The sequence below is a fragment of the Beta vulgaris genome, chromosome 3, assembly GCF_026745355.1.
Source record: "Beta vulgaris subsp. vulgaris cultivar EL10 chromosome 3, EL10.2, whole genome shotgun sequence".
NCBI lineage: Eukaryota > Viridiplantae > Streptophyta > Magnoliopsida > Caryophyllales > Amaranthaceae > Beta > Beta vulgaris.
This window is the reverse complement of record NC_079204.1, coordinates 23,229,129-23,253,324: the sequence shown is the minus strand read 5'-3', so window position 1 is coordinate 23,253,324 and position 24,196 is coordinate 23,229,129. Positions and strand designations below refer to the sequence as shown.

Below are 24,196 nucleotides of genomic sequence, written 5' to 3'. Positions count from 1 at the left end.
GTTGCGAGGGTTAGACGGCGCGCGCCGGTGGGGGAGGGGTGGGGGTTAGGGTTGCGAGGGTTAGGCACGCAGGGGTGGGGGAGGGGTGGGGGTGCTGGCTGCCAGGGGAGGGGAAGGGACTGGCGGCGCTAATGAGGGGTGGAGGAGGGTATAGGGTCTGCTGGGGTGGTGGGGAGGGGGGGAGCTGTAGGGCGGGGGGCTTGTAGTTTGTAGAGGGTGGTGGGTTAGAGGAGAGAGAGGGGGTTAGGTTAGTTAGGTTTTTAGGTTAATTAGGGTTTCTTAGGGTTAATTAACACTAATGACTAACGGAATTAACTGCCGTTAGTCATTAAGGGTATTATTTGTCGTTTTTTTAAAAAACTTGGGGTATCTGGTGAATATTTTTAAAAGTTAGGAGTATCTGGTGAATTTTAGAAAAAGTTGGGGTATTTGGTGAATAATTTTTTTTGTAAGGGGTATTTGGTAAAAAAAAAAAAACCGTAAAGCTTAACCTATAATTAATAAATTATTTTCCCTTCCCGTTACACTTACATAACTTTAAGAAACATGCAACTAAATTACAAGTTTATGCAACATTCATAATAAAACTTAACTTATAATTAATAAATTGTTTTCCATTCCCATTACACTTACATAACTTTAGAAAACATGTAATCACAGTAACTAAATTTCTACGGTCACACCTAGATGGTAAATTACTTTTGGCCTTGCAATTACTTGGGCGTATATAACGGTCACATGTAGTTGCTAAATTACTTTTGGCCTTGCAATTACTTGGGCGTATATAACGGCCCCATCATAAATTTTTGCTTTTCCAACTCGGACATTTGGGTTCAATGGAGTTGCATCCATCCACATTTGCACTTCTCGTATATCGTACCCTCGATTTTCGTCCCACTCATTCATGAATGTTACAACAAATGAGTCTTTCCGAACCCTAAGTTGTTCAATATTAGGGTTGGTGTGTAAATCTTGAATTGTGAACACTATCCATTCAGACCAAGCCTCGTGCCGAGGGTTAACAAAAAGACCATATTTTTCTTCACCCTGTAAGAAGATTTATAAAACAATTGCTATAGAAAAAAAAAATGAAATTATTTAATTATGTTGCTAGTATAGTATAGTATAATTGTAGTATTTATAATGATGTCAAGTTAATCAAAATAGTTGTATTTGGAAATCCATGAACATAACGTTACTAACCTTTAAATATGCGAGGACCACGTCATTTATGTGCATTTTACACTTCAATGGTGTGTCGTTGGGGCTCAAGTAATTTTTTCGATACTCCAACCACAAGTCCCCCGAGTCCAACCCCGCTCTCCATGCGTAATCTACATAAACGTAACTGAATTTTTTAGTTACACACATATCATACACAACTAGAGGTAGCAAACGGGTCAAACGGGTCGGGTACAGGTCGGGTCATAATCGTGTCACCTTTTTGGCCGGGTCGGGTCCATGAGATTTCGGGTCATATCAGGACGGGTTAGCACGGGTCGGGTTAGCACGGGTCGCGTTAAAAACGGGTCGGGTAAGATCGGGTTTTCAATCTCCCAAATAAATAAAACACATATAAAACTAATGAGAGTAGATTAAATAATTCATGGACAATGGCTAAATTAAATATAATATTTCAATACAATATTTTTCTTAAATTTGTTTTAAAAGTAACTAATATGACAACTTTTCGTGTCGGGGTCGGATTGTGGTCATCATTATCGGGTCAATTTCGAGTCGCGTGGATTCCGGTTTGGGTAGATTCGTTTTCGGGTCTATTTTAATTTGGGCCGTATTTGGGTTTAGTCGGGTTATTTCGGGTTTCGGATCATATTCGGGTAATTATTTTTGGGTGAAAAACAGGTTTCGGGTCGGGTCAATTTTGCCAGCTATATACACACCCCAAGGTCGTTAACTCCACCACCCTTGACAGTGAAGTGGCAGGGGATAGACTCTACTCTACCCTCTTCTATGGTACTCTTGGTTAACTCACTTCCGGAAGAGCCACTTGAAATTTCTTCCATATTGTTGGAATTCTCATGGCTACCTTCTGAATCAAATTCTGATTCAATTGACATAGTATCTTGAGACATATTTGTGGTAAATGATTTATTTGGTAGAATATTGAGCCGTATCATTCGTTTTACAGGCACAAATGGTTAGTGGCATTTAATGCCAATGTCATTATTTTAAGTTTAACTTACATTGTTAATTGTGATGGAAACACAAATTAAACATACAACCTGCTGTCAGTTACATTAAATTGTAAAGGGTATAATGTTCTCCACAAAGTCCATTTTCAAATGTAGAACCAAAACAAAAAGGAAGATAAATTACATCAAACTGGAGTACAGTAACCCAGCAATAAGGCATATCATCCCCATAATAACACACGATTTAATGGCCTCTTTACTTGCTTTTGATTTATCGCTGATCTTCAATTCCTGAACTGCAATTTTCATATCCCGTACTTTCTCCTTCAAGCGTTCTCTCTCTATCTTGAGTTTTGCAATTTTCTTGGTTTGTTTTGCCCATTCGACTTCGACTTCTATTTTCAATAATATAGCTACCCTTTCGTCCATCATGGCACCGGAGTCAACCACTTTTGAATCCCACCGGAAAAAACTGCAATCTTTTTCCTTCATTGATATTTGAAATTTGTTTAAGCATTTAAATATTAAAAAAAAATCGAAGGTATAATTTACAACGCAATAGACAACTTACCGGCCACATTGAACAACCATGGAATAACTTCTTCCCGTAGTTCGGACCATATTTTGTTACTCGAAGAACAACATCCAAATTGTGATTGCACTTAATTCGCCAACTTCCCGTCGTGAAGGACGTCGACTGAGTAGCAGATGCATGTGAATGTTCTCCAACCATTGCCGCATATAATACTAAAACGAACTTTAAAACATTACCCAAAAGATACAAAATAAGGTTCCTTTAATAACTTTCCAAATATGACCGTTGGAATTCATATGGACCTTACTAACACATAATTCAGTACTACTGCTTTAATATTAGTTTATTGATTTCCTATGGTTTATCACAATAGTATGCAACAAGTGTGTAATTACATTTTCCAGCGGGTTATACTTGCTTTAATATTAGTTTATTGGATTTTTACAACATATGGGTTATACTAATTAGTTTATTATTACTTAATTCATTCCAATGGGTCCAATTCTTATTAGTTTATTATTACATGTATGGCTTTTAAAACTTGTAGGTCCAATTCTTATCACCTGTGTGTATGAAAAAAAACAAGTGTATTCTAATTTGAAACATGTGATAATGGTTTATTATAAGTACGTTAGGATGATTTCAAAACCGAAGGCTTTATTATAAGTCTATTATGGTTTTGTAAAAGTATAATGGGGTTATGATCAAAGCCGAAACACTTTATTATTTTAAGTAGTGTAATATGGTTTTGTAAATGTGTAACGGGATTATGATCAAAATCGGAACGCTTTATTATTTTAGGTAGTGTAATATGGTTTAATAATAGTGCAATGCTTGTGATCAAAAGCGAAACGCTTTGTTATTTTAAGTAGTGTAATATGATTTACTAATAGTGTAATTATTGTGATCAAAACCGAAACGCTTTGTTATTTTATTAAGTAGTGTAATATGGTTTACTAAAAGTGTAATGGTTATGATCAAAACCGAAACGCTTTGTTATTTTAAGTAGTGTAATATAGTTTAATAAAAGTGTAATGGTTATGATCAAAACTGAAAGGCTTTGTTATTTTAAGTAGTTTAATATGGTTTAGTAATAGTGTAATGGTTATGATCAAAACCGAAAGGCTTTGTTATTTTAAGTAGTGTAATATGGTTTAGTAATAGTGTAATGGTTGTGATCAAAACCGAAAGGCTTTGTTATTTTAAGTAGTGTAATATGGTTTACTAATAGTGTAATGGTTATGATCTAAACCTAAACGCTTTGTTATTTTAAGTAGTGTAATATGGTTTACTAATAGTGTAATGGTTATGATCAAAACTGAAACACTTTGTTATTTTAAATAGTGTAATATGGTTTTCTAAAAGTGTAATGGTTATGATCAAAACCGAAATGCTTTTTTTCTTAAGTAGTGTAATATGGTTTACTAATAGTGCAATGGTTGTGATCAAAACCGAAACGCTTACTTATTTTAAGTAGTGTAATATGGTTTACTAATAGTGTAATGGGATAATCACTTTATTGGGTGAATCGATTTTTACAAGTGTATTGTGTTCAAAACTTGTATTTTGTAATGTATATCAATGTTTGCATATTAAACACAAGGCTTTTTAAACATGAAGTTGCATATAGTAATTTGTCCAAAAGCATTGTCATTTATATTATGAGTACTACATCCATGTGGCAAGCAACCCTTTCAACTTTTATATTATGAGTACTACATCCTCAACCCTGGCCTATGAAACAAATAACTCTCCCAAACTAGTTCACCCACCACACATGCAAAGAACCGAAGCCCCAACCCCATCCGAATAAGAACATACTCAATGGATAACAACCACTCTAATTTTCAACTACCAAATGGATGGAGTTTTGCTGAACATCACGACCTTAATTTATATGCCACTCTGTCCCCACTGAAATGCCCAGAGATGTTCCCAAACAATTGGAACTATTTCTGGAACCATGAATTCTTTGGTGCGACGAAGCTGAGAACTCAACACGTGAGGGAATTGGTTCGCAACCCAGCTATGGACGACAACAACCACAACGAATACAGATCAATGGCAATGATGCGTGATGGAAAGGTTGTTATTGCTCATCTTCCCAACCGGGATGATGTTAACATGCAAATACATGCTGCATTTCAAGTTTTCCTAGATTGAAGTTTTGATAAGATGGATAAAACAAACGACCAAAAAATACTTCCCCTATTTGCTAGCATCATCCTCGACCCTCGGCCAACTTTGCTTCATAGGAACGAGATCCACCTACTACGTGAACAAAGGGTGCAAATAGTAATGGGTGTCTACACTGATGTGGTTCACATTATGCATGTGGCTTCACCTTTGACATATATTGGGATTGGAATTTCATCCATAGAAAGAATAAAAGTCAAAGTATTTGTTAAGTTCAATTTGGGGAGGGTTGTGGGATGTTTGGTAAATGATGGTGCAAATAGCAATGTGTGGTTTGATGAGTACACCCCTATTCTAGTTTGGAATGTGAAGGGAGCTTAAGACCTTTGTTTGTGGAAATTTTTTTTAACCTTGTTGGTTTACTAGAGCCAACTTTGATTATCTTGTAGGAAACAAGAGTGTGTAAGACTGAATTTGATTTAATTCACAAATAGTTGGGGACGTCCAAGGGATGGACTGTGGTGGAAGGTGTTGGATTATGCAATGGAATTGCAGTTATGTGGAGTGGAGCAAAAATGAACCTTACGGTGAACCATGTTACTCACGGTGACCAGACGGAGTTCTACGCCAATGTCAAGGTAAGGTTACAAACTCAAACCCTTAATTTTTATGTTTTTATTGTTTATTTATTAAAATATTATTTCTTCTCTGCTAATTATTAGGCAAATCCACCCATTGGGTATCGCCGCCGAAGACTTTATAGTGGTGCTTAGTTTAAAACTTCATCCCATAATTTTTTGTAATAGTTAAGTTCTCTATCTAATCTAATCTCTAATCTAATCAACGTGTTATGGACGTTAAGTGTTCGCTTATAAAGCTTGAAATGGATATTACTTATTTTGCTTACATGAACAAGACTTGTAATGGATATTAGTGCTTTCCTTATTATGTTTTATTATTATTGTTATATTTTGTGCTTACATGTAAACCACTTATTAGTTAAGTACTATTAGTTGAGACTATTTGTCACATGTTCACATAATTTTGTTATTTCTAAACATGAACCTATAATACTTTTATCATTTATGTACATTCATGTTGAAGTTATAATATTCACATTTCACAACAAAATAAATAAAAATAATAATTCACATTTGAAAAGGTTCGGTTGTTATTTTTTAAAAAACGACTTGTAACGTTTTATAGTATTGAAAATTCGAACTTTTAAACATTTGAAGGGAAGTTAGAGTAATTTTCTGGAAATTAATAATATTGAAAAAATCACCTTTCACTTCACGTCACTTTTCTTGCTTTTTACTGAACTTGGCATGTGAAATATAACTTATCACACTTGTACAATTGGCGTGTTGCAGTGTGAACACATCCCATTAGTTGGCGTGTTGTAGTGTGCACACAGCCCATCAATAGCGTAGGCCTAAGCATAGGCATGTTAGCCTGTTGGACACGTCTCCACATAAATCTAGCATAAGGGTGCATCAATTTTTAGACTTTCCAACCCACCCTAACTATTAAGTGTAATTGAATTTTTTTGTTGGGGTCCGAAATTTCTTCACTTAACAATTCTGCACTTAACTTATAAAAGGGGGACACTCCAACATGAAGGCCATAGCCACTCTCCAAAACTAAAAACCAAACCCTTTCAACATAAAAAAGGCCCATTATACCATTAACTCTTGCCAACCCCTCCCATTTAAAAACAAAAATACCCACACGGGCCATTAAGCATCCTTCCCCCACAAATATTCCTTTACCGTCCCACTAATTAAATAATACTATATACTATATTTATGGAAATTCCACAACCAACGCTAGCCATTAAGAGCATCTCCAATGACAAGCAACAACCCTATGTTGCTTGCCATGCCACATCATTTTTTCAAGCTACAATAAATTTAAGCTATATACTACTCCAATGGCAAGCAACAACTAGTTCTAGCTTGAATGTGACCCACTTTGCCGACTAAGCTCTTATTCTTGCATATCATTGGTAATTTAACAAATGGGTCCCACCACTTTTAAAGCAAGCTATATGGCTTGTTTGAGCAACATTGCCCACCCAAGCTATATTGCTTGTTTTAATCCAATGGTTGGGCTACTAGCTAGAAACTTTTATGAATTGCAAGCAAGTCGTATTTTGTAACCATTGGAGATGCTCTAATCTAATTAGAACCCAAACTAGATTGCAAGTAAAATGTGCGAAGGTTGACAATTTGTTATTGGGAGACTTCCCAACTTGTATGATATCTGAATTATGCTGTAATATCCCGAAAATTTAAACTTCCTTAAATTATATAATAATAATTAGTGGCTAATTTTTTTTCATTCATTTAATAAAAAGTTATAATCGAAATTTCGTTATTTTATGTCCAAGTAATGGATAATTAGTTTGTTAGAATATATATATTTATTATGTACGGCAAGAGTTGCAATTAATAACAAGTTTTGTTAAACGATTTCATTAATTAAAATAAGAAAACAAAATAATACACACATTAGATACTAGAACTACCTCTAATCCAATGTTAGAACAAATTAGTGGTATTGGGATTAGAAAGGAAAAGAAAAAGAGAAAATAAAAGAAAAGAAAAGAAAAAAAAAAGAAAAAGGAAAACATCAAAATGAAATTTTGTTCAACCCATCCCCATTTTCTTTCTTCAAAAACCAACCCAAGTACCCGAAATGGAGTTTTAACTCCACCCATGAATTGTTATTCCCAAACAAACTCTTCTTCAATTAAAAACCTCAATCTAAATCAAACCCATCTAAAAATCCAATTTTTATCAAATCAAACCCACCCAAATTTCAGTTTTCTTCAAAACCCACCCATGAACTCAAAATGGGTTTTTGTACATAATCAAACTTATTTTCAAACTAAATTCATTACTCAAATCAATTCACCCAATAACCCATTTTATTCTCATTCAATTTCATCAATCCAATCGGGTAAAATTTGAGCTCAACCATGGCTATAAATAGCCATGTTCATCTCCTCAAACAACCACTCACCACTCACAACTCCAATTAAATCCTCGCCGGAAAACCACCACCTTCAAAAACACCCCTCCAAGTTTCCATATTTTCGCACCACAACTCTCTTTCCTCTGTTTTCTTTTTTTTTCGGCCACCACAACCTGCACCACCGAAGCGCCACCCTCCGGCGTCAGTTGCGGCAACCAGCGCGCCTCCTTGCGCCACCAACCGCACCGTCGTTTTCTCTTTCCTCTCGCCTGCACCTCCGCACCGCCATCTCCTCTCTCTCGCGACTCTTCTTCTCCCTCTCGTGTTTCCCTCTCTCTCCTCCTTGCGCCGACGAACCACCCAGAACCGCTGGTTTACGCGCCTCCCATCGCGATGCTCCGCCACCTGCTGCCGGAGCTCCACCGCCGCAGTCAACCTCTTTCCTCCCTCCCCTGTTTTCGTGGTCTGCTCAATTGAGCAGAGGTATGAAATACCTCTCCTCCAACTTTATTTTATTTGTTTAAATGAGTCAAGCCCAAATGAATTAAGCCATGATATATATTCAACTTGTTGGCCCAAAGTAAAATCTGATTTTTAGTTAAATCCACTAATAAGATTCATATACTTAAATTGTTATATTTAATGGGCTAATTAATTTGATTACTTCTTTAATTAGTTGTTCTAACCATGTAATAAGAACTAAACCAATTCAGTTAGTTATCATCAATGGTTCACCTAAATTTTATAATATGAAATTGTTAGACTTACTCAAGTTAGTATATTAAATTATAAATTTACGACAACTATTTATGATGATAAACGTATAATATTACGAATTGACAAGAAAACTTAGCAATAACGTCACCTAGTAATTATCAATTTACTCTTGTAATATGGAAATAATAAAGGAATGTTAGTAATTTACGATTAATTGGGTTACGATAATTGAAATAGTTTTATTAACTTGTTGAAGATAATTTACGTATTAAATTGAACCAGGTACTTAATAGGGTAACATAGGACAAGTTAAATTATAATTCTATTAATTATAGTAACGTAAGTAAAGTTAATTATAAAAGTTGAAATAAGGAATCTTTGTAACATCACCAACGACCACTGTTTTAATTTATAAAATGACGAATATGTTTAAAGGGACCCTATGACTAGTGGAACGAAGTTTCGAACTAAAGGTTAACAAGAGTATAACATGATCTTAATGTTCAATTTATAAAATACGAAATGGTTATGGTAAGACGTCGTCTATAAATAATGAATTACGACTTAGACGCTAAGTTGTTAAGTGAAAAAAAAAGGCACCTGCGACTTTGTATCAACCACCAAAGACGCAAATATATAAAACTCCTACACACCTCCTAAATTGGACACATGATGGAAACGGATCAAGAAACTCAAATTTAGAATAAAATATTATTAACAAGTCTTTTTATTAATCCCTTAATTGATTAGATTAAACGGAAAGGATATTACAGCCTCCCCCGGCTTTCAAGGTTATTAAGCAGGAATCCAGGTAACATCTATTGCTAACACCCACGATCCCCTTCGAAATGTGTTTGTGAAATAATGTTTATAATAATTATGATTTTTGTGATGTGATTATTTATATGGATTGTGGGATTAAATTGTTTTCGAATGAGTTTCGTAAATGATGATCTTATGACTTATTGATGCTCAAGTATGATTCATGAAAGATCTATGGCTTATGCCGATGAATGCTAAACGAATGAAACATGATAAATAAAAGTGAAAGAGGTTCTGGCAGTATAATGTTACGCTTATCTACTTTATGGTCGTGCACGTACCTTCGCACCCGCCGTACACCCGAAAAGGGAGCTGGGCTCCTTGAGGGGTACCGCATGTTATTTTGGTGCGAGCGGTGTATCCAAAAAGGGAGCGGGGCTCCTTGAGGATCATCGCATGGTGGTGTATCCAAAAAGGGAGCTGGGCTCCTTGAGGATCATCACATGGTGGTGTACCCAAAAAGGGAGCTGGGCTCCTTGAGGGTCATCACATGTCTATACTCGCCAGTTACCAAGCTAAAAGACGAAAAGATAATGGGAACTTATGAAGTATCGAGATGCTATTCATAAATGTTTATTTTGCTACTATTTCATTACGAATTTGAAATATGTTTTACTATATTCTCTTCTCCCTGTTTGCAAATAAAATGAATTGAAATGAATTTACGTTGTTAGGGTAGAATGTTACTGAGCTTCGGCTCATGATGTTTTGTTTTCTGTTTTAGGTATGAGCATAGCCATTGCAAGTGCGCTGTTAATAAAGAACATGTTCAAGGGAAAGTGTGCGGCATCTGGTGTTAGAGAAATTATTATTATTTGGGTCGAGTATTTATGTATAGTTATCAAGGACTATTTAAGGTTGCATTGTATTAGTGGGCCATATCCCACAAGCTTAAGTTCCATTTCCGCTGCTAAGTATGAGCAATTGTGTTTAATTAAGGTTATGAATTTTCGGGGCGTTACATATGCGACGAGAGCGAATCAGGTAAAACACAAATTTCCCTACAACTTGCTTTGGTAACTCAACTACCACCAAATCAAGGAGGTGTTTTTGGTTCAACCATATATATTCACATTAATAATGTCTTCCCATCAGTTCGCCTTAACCAAATGCTTACAAGTTTAAAGGCGAAGTTTGATGATAAGGCAAATAACTACATGTCACTTAACAATATTTTCTTGAAACGAGTTGACGATTGCAAACAATTGTTAACTACACTAAACACAATAGAGCAATTGTGTCAAGCACATTCGTAGACTTCAAGAAATGTGCGCGTAATAATGATTGACTCCATAACTTCATTATTTCAATGTGACTTCGCCAACACCGCAACTGACATGCGTGGGAGATTTAAGATGTTTTTCGGTATCTCAGCGAAACTAAAATATATAACAAATGCGTACATGTAGCCTTCATTATCACAAATGACATTAGAGATGCATTTGATCAGATGGGCTTCACAACAAATAATTTAATATTAACCTCATCCAATCGCCAAGTTGTACCTGCACTTGGTCTAGCATGGTCAAATTGCATCAACAATCGTTTCTTTGTTGGCAAGGAAATAAAAGTTGGTAAAACTTTTAGGTTTGGGTTTTTCTACGTTATACCCTTGTGTTTCTTCAATTTCTACGTTTTACCCCAACTTTTTAAAAATTCTGCACGGTACCCTCACGCTTACCTTTTTTTAATGCACGGTGCCCAAACTGTTGATTATATGTCATTAATTTCATTTATTTTTTTAAATTATTGGAACTAAGTTGACTTATACATAGTTTAACCCTTAGAAAGTTATTCACTAATTAGATTCGTTCCACCGGAATATAAAAAATAGCCGAAATTAATGATGTATAATCAGCGGTAGGGGCATTGTCCGTTGAAAAAGGTAAGTTTAAGGGTACTGTGTGTAATTTTGAAAAGCTTGGGGTACAACGTAAAAATTGAAAAAATACAAGGGTATAACGTAGAAAAACCCTTTAGGTTTTTTAAAACTATATTCTCAGTGTACTTACCAAATTCGGAGTGTACCTTTTCAATTATCGCTTGTGGAGTTACTTAAATGTTGTCATCTTTTCGTTTTTCCTTTAATTTCGCTGTCATAATATTTGTATTACTCGTATTGTTGTATTTTTCCATTTTATGTACTTTTTGTCAAACCCAAACATTATACATTATGACTGACTATCTTACTCGTTTAGTAAATATATATACTACCTTCTTAAATCAAATTTAAAAAATATAATTTGAAGACATACACAGTTGTCTATTAAATGTGTTATTTACGATTTTTAATATTGGTTTAACAATTATACTTTAACATATTGTCTAAGCCGTCACACTGCTATCTATGAGTTCCTCAGTGTAAACTGCAACTGTTTAGACAAATCGTACATAGATGTACCTCTAAAGTTTTACAAACCTATGCTTCTATAATTACACATATACCTTTGCAAAACATTAAACATTATTGACACTTATAAGATACTAATTCTTCTTGCTAAAACAATATATTACATAATTATAAGTATAAAAAAATAACACATATATGCCAAATTTACAACTCTTAAATAAACCGACCCCCAACAAATAAACCGACCCCAATTAATACCCAACTGCCCTTCCTTCTAACCCGTTACTCTTAAACCAGCCCATTAACGCCAAGCCACTTTCCTTCTTCTCTCTTCATCTTCTACACTTTCCTTAACTTCTTTGTTTTCTTCTCATCCACAAACAAAATGACATCTTTTATAAATACCCAACTACTCAAGGAAGCAGCCATTATTGCCGAAACCAACGAAGAAGCTTATCTTTGCAGACTACTTGCTAACTCCATTTCGGGCGGTAGTCCTTATGCCTGGAAAATATTTTATTCCGGCGAAGCAGCTACTCAACTGAGCAAGAATTCCTACGACGCCTTAGAGAAAGTCATGGAGGAAGCCGAGAAGATGTTCAATACCCCTCCTTGTAAGTGCCCTTCACCCCCACATACAAGATCAGTTTCTGCTGGACAAAAAAAGGCACAAGGGGTTAGAATTAGTGAGCCCATAACCGACCAAGGGAAAGGGGAAAATCGACCACCCATAGGTAAGGGGAAATTAAAAAAAACTGAAATGCTAAAAGGGGTTAGAATTAGTGAAACCAAAACCGAAAAAGGGAAAGGAAAATACCAACCACCCATAGGTAAGGGAAAATTAAAAATACATGAAATGCCAATGGGCATTTTAGATGATCCAATCGAAGACCAAACCTTGCCATGGGAAGGACTGTACATTGGGGGGACGATGCATTTGCGGTGGGAACCAAATGCCATGATATGTTTGCTGAGGGTGCCGATAGAGCATTACGCCTTCTAAAGGTGTATGAAGAGGATAACGATTACTCTGACGACAAAGACACCGACATCCCCTACTTCCTTGTCGTAAAAAAGACAAATTAGCCTGAGGTATGAGCATAATTCCATATAGTTAGAACACATATGTATGATTGTAACAGTTTGCATAAGTGATTTTCTTTGATCTATTTCATTAATTGGTTGATTATAATTTTAGTTCATTTTAGAAAGATGATAAAGTTTGTTTGTTGGTTTTCTTTTACTTTGTGTTTGTGTGGAATTGGTTATAGTCTTGCTATTATTGACAATCATTGGAATTTCGGTAAGTTTTGGAATTTCGGTAAGTTTTGGAATTTCATCATCAAACAATATTCATCCATTTCTTTAATTGATAGCACTTAATTTGTCCTCATCATACTCTGTTTGATTTAGGAGAAGTGAATGATATATTGGTATGTATATTTGTAGGAGCTCAATTTTGTTACCTCTCTCCCATTTTGACATGACTGCAGCAAATAATTCTTTATATGATTGCATTTACCATTTTTCCCTACCAATTAGATTAGGTTTAAGCATGTAGAAATCACCATAATCGCTAGTAATTTAGCTAAGTGTTGTTTTTTTATGTGTAATATAGACAATTTTATGTGTGAGTGCTATAGTTTTCACCTAAATTGATATAGAAATTTTATATTTCTGAAGATACTTATTTCAAATGAATTAGTTACTTCACTTTTCCTTTCCATTCAATAGACAAGTTTCACATTCAATGTTTGTTAGTTTATACTTAATAATAATTGTTACAATTTCAAACTCTTTGGGTGGCTAGATGCATAACCAAATATTTTAAATTGTTAAACATGCATAGAATTTCTAAATGGTTTGGTTGTTTGCTACATAGCCTACTCCTATGAATGATTGCAATTAGAATTCTAAATTGTAAGAGGGAGAAATCGAAATTAGTGATGTGTCAAAACTTAAAAATGAGAAGGTTTCATATTAGTTGAAGAATTAAATTATTTTGTTTACAAATTTATATCTTGTCTGCACTATTTTGGTGATCTACTTGTCTTTGCCTTCTTGCAGATTTTGACCAATCAACAAAGACGAATGCGCAGTCTTTAATTCCACTATCATACATAGTCACCAACTCGCAAGAGTTCCTCATTTTTTGTAGTTATTAAACTAATATGTAAAAATGAATGTAATTAGTAGATGTAAGAGTTGTATTTTGGCAAGCAAATAACAAAACAATCAAATGTAAGCGGAAAAGGACATCCATAAGGGTTTCTAACGTTTTAAACGTTTATGTAGCTGCTTAATTGTCTTATAAATGTAAGCGGAAAAGGACATCCATAAGGGTTTCTAACGTTTTAAACGTTTACGTAGCTGCTTAATAGTCTTATTTGTTTTAAAATGCATTCAAGTTTTGCTTAACTCTAATGACAACGGGGACTAACGACTCTTGTTTAAAACATAATAATGTTGAAGAGAATAGACCATTAGTATATTAATAAAGATAAGTTCTACCTTGGGTGAGATTGCATTGAGTTTACATTAAGACAAGTTTTTCAGAATAAAGTAAACTATGTTTTTAGATTGTATGTTTTGTATATTGTGGACATAGTATATTGATTTGTAGTATGTATAATGCTCTACCTATATGTATATTGGTCTTCATCATTGGACTTGTGTAAGGTGTTAAATTTCATTGCAGAATTTTTAACATGGCTACAAAATCCCACCTCCTCACTAAATGGCTCCAAACAAATCGAAAACAAGTGGCTCCAAATAAATAGTGACTACTCCAACAAAGACAAAACATCAACAATTTCTTTGAGCTAGTCCAACATATAACAATATGCCAACAACTCATTATTATGGTAGTAACTCTCCTCTAAGCCAGACCATATATTAATCCGGCCTCCCAATTCATGAGCTTCATAATCGGCTCTGAACTGCATACTTCATCATCAACTTAAGCAACAATGATAACTATCAACCTAATCGGTATACATAACCCAGCAAATTTCAACCAATGCATAGCAACATTGAAAATAGATAGTCAATACCTTGCCATCTTTGTTCCCTTGCTTCTGTTTTTTGGATCCTTGCCCCTTCTCAATGCATGAAGGGAATCCAACAGAGCGCGATCCTTTACGTGCCTTCCGAGGGGGTCCTTTGGGCCCTCCTGCAAGTTTACCGAACCATGAGTAACATCTTGTCTAATTGTATTGTTACCCACAGATGAAGGAGTACCTTCTTTCGGTCCATTACTAGTATTCTTCAATACCCTCCTCTCATCTATACGATCATCAAGCAACTTAAGTGCTTCCACTACTACGTCAACTTCACCAAAATGAGCCGCCTTCAAGCAAATGGGGTCGAATACGACCATCATCTTATCATAACACATTACCTCTTCAGTTTTGGACGAATCATGATACGCCACTTTTATCATGGTATGCTTTTGAATGACATTTCCTCCACGATCAAGTATATGTGAAGGAATTTCTTTTTGTTCAAAACATCATACAAACTAATGATGGGCCTACAAAATATACCATGACACTCAAACATCTTACATCCACAACATGCCAACAAGGTACCACAGTCAATTTTCACCCGATAGTTCCTCCTCTTCGATATAGGTACCTCCTTCTTAGTCTCCTTGCATATAACCCATATTTTATCTGCAAATGTGTGCTCCTATATGTTGTGTGCTAACTTTTGAACCCCTCTCCAATGGACATACAATATTTTAAGACACTCCGCTTGCACTTCCTTAAACTTACCATCTGTGTATAGTTTTTGAAACACAATCGCTGTCTTACGATCTATAGCAAGTTGTCTTACATACCTACAACTATTTGTGTCTGCTGTTTTCTCAATATTTGCCCTGCTCTCCATAGCATTGCAGTATTGCTCCGCAAAATCACACAGCTTGGTATTCTTGTGCACATAACCGTCAAAAAAACTATCTATACTTTCTGAACGTTGTGTGGTCTTCATACCAGCCCAAAATAAGTGCTTCATATATGCCGGAGCCCACATCAACCTCTCCTTATACAAACCTACATTAGCAAAAAATGTTTGAATATATAACTTATTCTTTAGCATATATTACCACAAGATTAAACAAATTCACCAATCACCCTTTAAAAACAATTACCTAATCCACTACAATTACCTAGTCCACTACAAAATATTTATTTCACCAAACATCTATTTCACCAAACATTCATATATACTATAGCATCTCACCAATTATGTAGAATCATATTGTTTTCCATCCTTTTACAAACCAATCCATATATAGATGCTACGTACTAATTCCTATTTTATCTATTTCATCATGTGGCCAAACTACCCAATCCATCTAATTATAGAAACTTGTCTATACAAACTACCCAAAAAATTTAATGTCAAATATAAAACATGCTATGCTAAAGTTAGTATACTAAAGTAAGCATTCATATATATTCACCTTCAAGCCACTTATCTTCTCTGAGTCCGTACTTTGGTATTGCAGCACACCATTCAACCTCAAATTCTTCACCCAACACACTATCATATAAGGCATCAAGAAGTACACGCTTGAAATCCTTATAAAGCTGATAAGAATGTGCCACAAACACCAACGGTGCCAAGTTCCCGGCATAGCATTCACCAATGCCTTCCTAATCGTAGCATCTTGATCGGTAAGAAAATAATCAGGAGCTTTACCACCCATACACTTCACCCAAGTACTAAAGACCCAGGTATAAGTTTCAGCATCCTCGTGAGATATTAACGCATACCCTAGTAATATACTCTGACCATGGTGATTTACTCCGATAAAATTAGCAAAAGGAAGTGCATAATCATTAGTAAGGTATGTAGCGTCAAAACATACAACGTCCCCAAAATACTCATAAGCTGCACGACTTCTCGCATCAACCCACAAAACATCTTTCATGTGACCTTCATCATCGAAACGATACATGTGAAAGAAATGTTGGTTATCATCAGTCATTTTGTCAAAATAACTCAACATGGCATTAGCATCTCCGTCCTTAAATTTCAATCTACGTTCCTTTGCTACTATGTTACGCAAGTGCCTCTCATTTATGGGCATATTCTCCAATCCATTCCTATCTGTAGCAATGGATTTGTGGATCTGGGATATCCTCCACCAGCCGCATGATCATTAAACAACTTCCTCCGCACAGCACAACTAACTTCTTCTTGTCGAAATTTTCTTATGTTTCTAACATTGCTAGGTGTATGATTTTCATGTTTCAGTATTGCTTTCCTTATTTCCCATAACCCTTCTTCATTTACATTAGCATATATCATTATAGGACAATCACACTTTTTCGTCTTCCTACTAGATATGTCCATACCTTTTTTACCCACTGTTACTCTCTTACCATCTACCCTTCGCCTGATGTTCGGTTGACCTTCACACTCACATCTCCACGTATAATTACGCCAAACCCTCAACTTCTCTTTCGTTTGCTTACTACCACCACCTGACCTAAGAACACCAAAACCCTCTTGTTTCCCATATTTTATAAAGCAATCGTCAATTTCATCCCATGAACCAAATACCATACCAACATTAGGAACAACAACCTTATTATTTGATATATCAAATGATCCACTCACCCCATCCTCAACAATAATGTTCTCCTCATTGCAAATTTCAACTAACTGGCCTAACTCAAAATCTATGTCATGCACTTCCTCATTCAAATCAAAGTCTATTCTTTACCTTATTTGCTGAAATACAATCACATTTATGTATTGTCTTATATTAGACAAACGTAATGCTAAAATCATATTTATTAATTATGAATTTATACATTTCCATGCCAAACGAAATTTTCACATTCATACATTTAAGTGTAGTGCACCCTTGACACAAATAATGGTATTATATAATTGTCATGACACGTTTTTTTAATTAACCATGTGTGTACAAGTGTTTTGCACTCTTATACACGATCAAAACATTTATTTAACTAATAGTTTATATTGTACAAGCCAGTAACAAGTGTTTTATAATATCCTACAAGTGTCTGTAACAAGTGTTTTATTATAAGTCAACTATAAACACTTTATCTTTTATTGTGACGCCCCGACCTCTAATCATCGTTGTTAAGTTAATTAATCGATTATTAGCAGCGGAACCTAGATAGTCGGTGCGTTACCGCCGTACTTTCCATAAGGAAAATACAAGGCAACATAAAATCATAAACTTAAACACTTCATAACATGAAGCATAATATAGGTCCAACATTAGTCTTAATTAATAAAAATTAGTTACTAATCAGAGTTTTGACATAAACTTAAATTAAAACCATGAGAGTCTAGATAATCTAGATATTAATTAAATCCTCACTGCTACGCCATCCCGTTATCACCATCGGTACCTAAAACATAAAACAAAACGTCGTGAGCCGAGGCTCAGTAACATACTACTCTAACATCGTAAATTCATTTCACATCATTTTAGTTAAAAACAGGAAGAATAGAATAAGTAAAACATTTCACAAACATATCATATCATGTTACATTATCTTCTTTATCATGTTCATCATCATGTATATTTTACTTTGGTAACTTGGCTAGTACAACGGAAGGGACGTCTCCCCAAAACATCATAACATCATAAACGGAAGGCAGCCACCCGAGGACAAAAGCCCTCACTAAACGGAAGGTGGCGTTATTTGCCCAGATTACGCGGTGCCACCCGAGGACAATAGCCCTCACTAAACGGAAGGTGGTTAACCGGCCGGAAGGTACGTGCACGACCCATGATAACAGAATACTTGCCAAGAACCGTCTTTCCCTTGAATTTATCATGTTTCATTGGTTTTAAGCATATCATCATCATCGTGAACAATTATATTCATTAATTTCATCATCATCATTTCATAGCATCATATCATCATAACCATCATAAAACATTTCATTTCGATCTGCAATCCATATATAAAACATAATATTAATCATGATCATAAAACATACTTTGAAGGGGAATGCGGGTGTTAGCAGTAGACGTTACCTCGAGTCGCGATTATTATACTTGACAGCCGGGGGAGGCTTCCTTTCTAATCTATTCAAGGATTAATAAAAGATGACTTATTAATATTTTATTCTAGATTTAAACTCCACGATCCATTTCCATCATGTGTCTATGAATTACTAGAGTGTGTATGAAATTAATGGTTATGAAACCTTATTATCACCATTTATTACTTAAACTATACTTCTTGAATTTAGTAACTTGATTACTAACTTATGTAAAACTATTTAATTAGTAATAACCATTACTTCTAAGATTCATGAAAATTCATGTTTAATGACTTGAAGGTATGGTTACAGAACTTCCATATTTTAATTAGACTTTTAATAATAAAGTGATATATATTTAACTCATTGTTAAACTCTAACTTATATTAGTGATATTTCCTACAAGTTAATTAGTGTCCTTGTATAAGTGACTTGCTTAATTTACAAAGTAAAAAGTGATAGTCATTTAATCAAGCTACAAGTGGGATTATAATTAATTAATTATAGATTAAGCATACTAACATTATACTTAAAGAAAAATCCAATTGTACTTAATTAGTATTTCTTTATACTACATAAACTTAAGTTATATCTATGTGAACATGAAACTATAACTTAATTAACCAAAGATACCCATTATATATTAAAGATGTAATATTAGTGATTATGTCGTGATTTATATTATACTATAATTAGGTTGTATAATTATTTCATAAAGTGGAATTTATAATATTAAGTTAATTAACTAAGTCCAATCAACTTGATTTATTAACCATACTAAGTTTCTATATTTTAACTTGAAAGGTTAGAAGTACACTTATGCATAAACAAAACAAGATAATAATTCAAGGTAGTTTAGTTAATTAGTCCAACTTACTATATGAGTTATGTTAATTAATCACTAAGCCCAACTAACATAACTCAAGTTTTTTTCAAATTTATAAAAGGAGGGAAAGGTATGTAATATACCTTCACTTAAGTGAACTAACAAGGAGAAGACGGGGCAGTGCAGTGGGGTTCAGAGCTCCGGCGAGCAGGTGGCGGTGCAGCAGCGAGATGGACGGCGGCGCGGACGTGGCTGGCGGCAGGTGCGGCGCGGCAGCAGCCCAGGCGGGGCAGAGGGTGCAGCGAGATGGGGGAGGGGAAGAGAGCAGCGAGAAGGTGAGGGAGAGGAAAAGGGGATGTCGCGCAGGCCGTGGAGGAGGAAGGGGGATGGTGGCGCGCGTCTGGTCGGAGCCGGCGAGGGGGCAGGCAGGTGGTGGTTGCCGGAAAACAGAGAGTTTGGGTGGTGGTGTTGAAAGTTTTTTTTTTTTTCCGATTTTTGGGTGGAGATGAATAGTAAAATCAGCTTACTATTTATAGTAATTTTAGGAACAAAGCTCCATTAAAATAATGGTGGATTAATGGTGAAGTATACTTGGGGAGCAAGGAGTTCTAGAAGCCTTGGGAAGCAAGGTCATGGAGCTTGAGGAAGAAGATGAGTTGTGTGGATGGTGAATTTCCTTTTTTTGGAAATTTTCTAATTCTTTTACTAATACTAAAATAGTGACTTTTCCTACTTTCTTTTAATGTGTTACCAATCTAACTTAGCTTATTTTATTAAATACTCGATTTTATTTTATTTTCAAATATATTAGAGAAGTGATTAAGTAAATAAATAAATTTTAAATAATTTATTTAAGCTAATTATTAATGTTAATCAAGTTTGAATTTTCGGGATATTACATTTATTATAGGTGTAATGGAAAACTAAAATCGGTATTTTATAATATCCTACAAGTGTCTGTATATAAAGAACAACTATTGTTAGGTACGCTACAAGTGTTTTATTACATTTTTAATGTAAACCAATATCCTATAAGTGGTTTTTAATGTCATCCAACTACAATTTACTGACTTAACGGCGCCATAAATTCATCTAAACATTCTCTTTACATTGCAAACCATATTATTTGCTTACATTTAAAGACACTTCTTCATTTAGAAAGACATATTTATTACTAGTCACTTTAACATATTTATTACACTTCTTTCTGATTTATCCACTAAAATATTAATTATATAAAAGTTTTGTTCATATTAATTACAGTTACTTTTTAACATATTTATTACATCTACATTGAGATTTAGCCATATTATTACAAGAGTGTGGGAGACAAACAATTTAATTATATACATGTTTTACCTGTTCATGCATTGGTGTGCTGAATTCATCCCCCCTCCTCAGCCATCTCGAAGCTTCTTCAAAATTAGAGGACTTTTTTTTGCTTTTTCTTGACTTCTTTTTACTCTCTGATGATGTTTTTTTTTTCTTTTTACAAAAAAAAGTCTTTGTGGCACATTCGTACAAAAACATCATTACACGGTACGTGCCTCCCAATCCTTTTTTTTTTCTCAGACCACCTTTTAGAATAAGCCTTTGTATTTTTTTATTTTTTTTGCACTGTAACCCTTATTTTGGTGCAAACGGCCCTTTTATTTTTTTTGCACTGTAACCCTTATTTTGGTGCAAACGGCCCAAAAATGCTATTGCTTTATCATTTCTCGTAGAGAGTACGAGTAGAGTGTGCTTTCCCTCCAAAATAACGCAGATCCCAAGAAAGCCAACATAACAGTTCTTCCATGATCACGTCTCATGTACCTACCTCTCTCCCCCAAATCAGTTCTCCCATTATCAACTCTAATTCCTTCTCTTTCTCCATCAATTTCGATATGGGTATCTCAAGTCTCCACAAAATCCCCTCAAATTTTATGGGAAGCGAAAACCCATCTCGCAAATTTCTTCAATTCAATGAGCATTCGAAGTGGAAACCAAAAATCAAACAAAGTAAATTCTGATCATGAACTGGAATTAGTTTCTGCACTAAAGTCCTGTTCTTCGCTGCAAGCAGTGTTTCAAGGACAGCAAATTCATTCCATTGTTTTGAAATCAGGTCTTCATTCCAATATTTTTATCCAGAATAGTTTGATTAGTTTGTATGTTAAGTGTCACCATATTGGTGTTGCTAAAATATTGTTTGATTCGTGTTCGCGCTTAGATTCCGTATCTTGTAATATTATGCTCTGTGCTTATGTGAAATCTAAAATGTTGGATGATGCCCTCCAACTGTTTGATGTAATGCCTGACAGAGGATGTGTTGCTTACACTACCATGATAATGGGTTTGGCCCAGAGTGATAGATGGGGTCGAGCTATTGGAGTTTTTAAGGTTATGAGACGTGCGGATGTTGCTCCAAACGAGGTGACGATGGCTAATGTTATCTCATCGTATACTCGTGTTGGTAGAATTTTGGATGGTAGGGCTATCCAGGGATTGACTTCCAAGCTTGGACTCAAAGATTTTGTGCTTGTTTCAACTAATTTATTGCATATGTACTGTGTTTATTCTAGTTTAGAGGATGCTAGGAGCTTGTTTAGTGAAATGCCGGAAAAGAATACAGTTTCTTGGAACGTTATGTTGAATGGATATTCGAAAGCAAGGTTTATCGATTTAGCTAGGGATTTGTTTGATAAGATCCCTCAAAAGGATGTGGTTTCATGGGGTACAATTGTTGATGCATATATACAGTTAGATAGGTTAGTTGAAGCTTTGGTGTTGTATCGTGCCATGCTAAGCACAGGATTGAGGCCCAACGATGTTATGATTGTGGATTTAGTTTCCGGATGTGGGAGAGCAACGGCAATTGGTGAGGGTCAGCAATTACATGCCACAATAGTAAAGACTGGCCTCAGCTGCTATGATTTTATTCAATCTACAATTATTCACTTTTACTCAGCTTGTGGGAAGACTAATCTTGCTTGCTTGCAATTTGAGGTCTCCTGTAAATCCCATCTTGCATCCTGGAATGCCCTTATATCAGGGTTTATAAGAAATGGAATGATTCAGAAGGCTCAAGAACTCTTTGACAAAATGTCTGAAAGAGATGTTTTTAGTTGGAGCACCATGATTTCTGGTTATTCACAGGATGGACAGGCTAGAATGGCTTTGAACTTGTTCCGCGAAATGGTGGCCACTGATAACCAGCCAAACGAGATCACCATGGTGAGTGTTCTTTCTGCCATTGCATCACTGGGTGTATTGAATGAAGCCAAGTGGGCCCACAATCATATCAGAAATAATTCTATCCCTCTCAATGACAATTTAACTGCAGCGCTTATCGATGTTTACGCCAAATGTGGGAGCATCAGCAATGCCTTAGATGTATTCAATCCAGTGCGACTAAAAGTCACTTCTATCTCACCATGGAATGCAATTATATGTGGATTGGCGATGCATGGGCATGCTACTCTGTCACTTAGAATATTTGAAGACTTGGAAAAAAGTGGCATTCTACCAAACTCGATCACGTTTATTGGCGTTCTGACAGCTTGTTGCCATGCTGGACTGGTGGAAGCAGGGGAAAATTTTTTTGAGAGCATGAAGGATGTCTATAAGATGGATCCAAACATTAAGCATTATGGCTGTATGGTGGATCTCCTAGGCAGAGCTGGGCGATTGCAAGAAGCCGAGGCAATTGTAGAAAGCATGCCAATGGAAGCAGATGTGGTCATATGGGGTACATTGTTGGCAGCTTGTAGAACACATGGTGATGTACAGGTAGGAGAGAGAGCAGCGAAGAGGCTAAGGAGCTTGGATACATCTCATGGGGCAAGCAGGGTTTTGCTCTCCAACCTTTATGCAGATGCTGGTAGGTGGAATGACGCGCTAGGGGTTAGGAAAGCGATGCAAGGTCAGCCGATAATAAGGTTGCCTGGGGCTAGTTTCGCGTAATAGTAATCTGTTTTGATGAAATTGGATAGGTTGCTGCAATACACTGGAAGTGGAACCACGGCACACACAGTGGAGGTGCTGGTGAGTGATGATAGTCAATCCTATTTCGCTTCTGTACAACAGTCGGTCTTCCTTTTCTTAGAGAAGGCTCAGTTGCTTAGTAGATTTGAATTTATGTTGTAGTTCTTGAGTATAACATTTTGGGTGAATATCTCAATCTTCCATATGAGGATTTGAATTATTTTCATGAAAGAGTTTTCGTCCACTTGTTCATAAATACAACTTAAATTAGCCAGCTTTGGAGATTCAACCAGTTCTGAAACTGATTCAGATTTGCTTAGATTAGCTAAGGACAATTCTCAGTATGTTGAATAATTTCAAAACTAAATGACTCCCCGATCAATCCATAAGAAAAAGAAGGAAAAGTTAACATCAATTTTTTTTTTATTTTCCGATCAATCCATAAGAAAAAAAAAAGGAAAAGTTAACGTCATTATTGTTTTATTAGAATAGATACTTGGCCCAAAGACCAATTCATGATAAGCTACTAGCCCAACTTATTGTTGGGACGAGGATTAGAACGTTAGATAATATCTAGAAATTAGTTGATATTCAGTTGAGCTACCATATCTTTCTCATGAAAAATTGAACATCATAAATTCCAAATTTAGAGGGTAATACATTGATTCCAA

At 35.5% G+C, this 24,196-nt stretch overlaps 2 protein-coding genes and 1 long non-coding RNA gene across 3 annotated transcripts; 2 read left to right on the top strand and 1 right to left on the bottom strand.

Moving 5' to 3' along the window:
- Positions 1-6,669: 6,669 nt before the first annotated feature.
- LOC130590908 (uncharacterized) lies at positions 6,670-10,290 on the top strand. Its single transcript, XR_008968781.1, has 3 exons — positions 6,670-8,286; positions 9,271-9,331; positions 10,067-10,290. It is a non-coding gene; the product is annotated as an uncharacterized LOC130590908 (long non-coding RNA).
- Positions 10,291-14,738: 4,448 nt separating this feature from the next.
- On the bottom strand, positions 14,739-16,688 carry LOC104907995 (protein FAR-RED IMPAIRED RESPONSE 1-like). Its single transcript, XM_057393329.1, has 4 exons — positions 16,344-16,688; positions 16,161-16,287; positions 15,469-15,747; positions 14,739-15,187 (listed from the first exon to the last, which is right to left on the bottom strand). The coding sequence occupies exons 1-4, from the start codon at positions 16,686-16,688 to the stop codon at positions 14,739-14,741; spliced, it is 1,200 nt and encodes a 399-aa protein (XP_057249312.1).
- Positions 16,689-20,914: 4,226 nt separating this feature from the next.
- On the top strand, positions 20,915-23,814 carry LOC104907973 (pentatricopeptide repeat-containing protein At5g19020, mitochondrial). The gene has a single exon (XM_010697001.4). It carries the CDS (start codon positions 21,369-21,371, stop codon positions 23,502-23,504), a length of 2,136 nt encoding a protein of 711 aa, XP_010695303.1. The 5' UTR covers positions 20,915-21,368; the 3' UTR covers positions 23,505-23,814.
- The last annotated feature ends 382 nt before the right edge of the window (positions 23,815-24,196 follow it).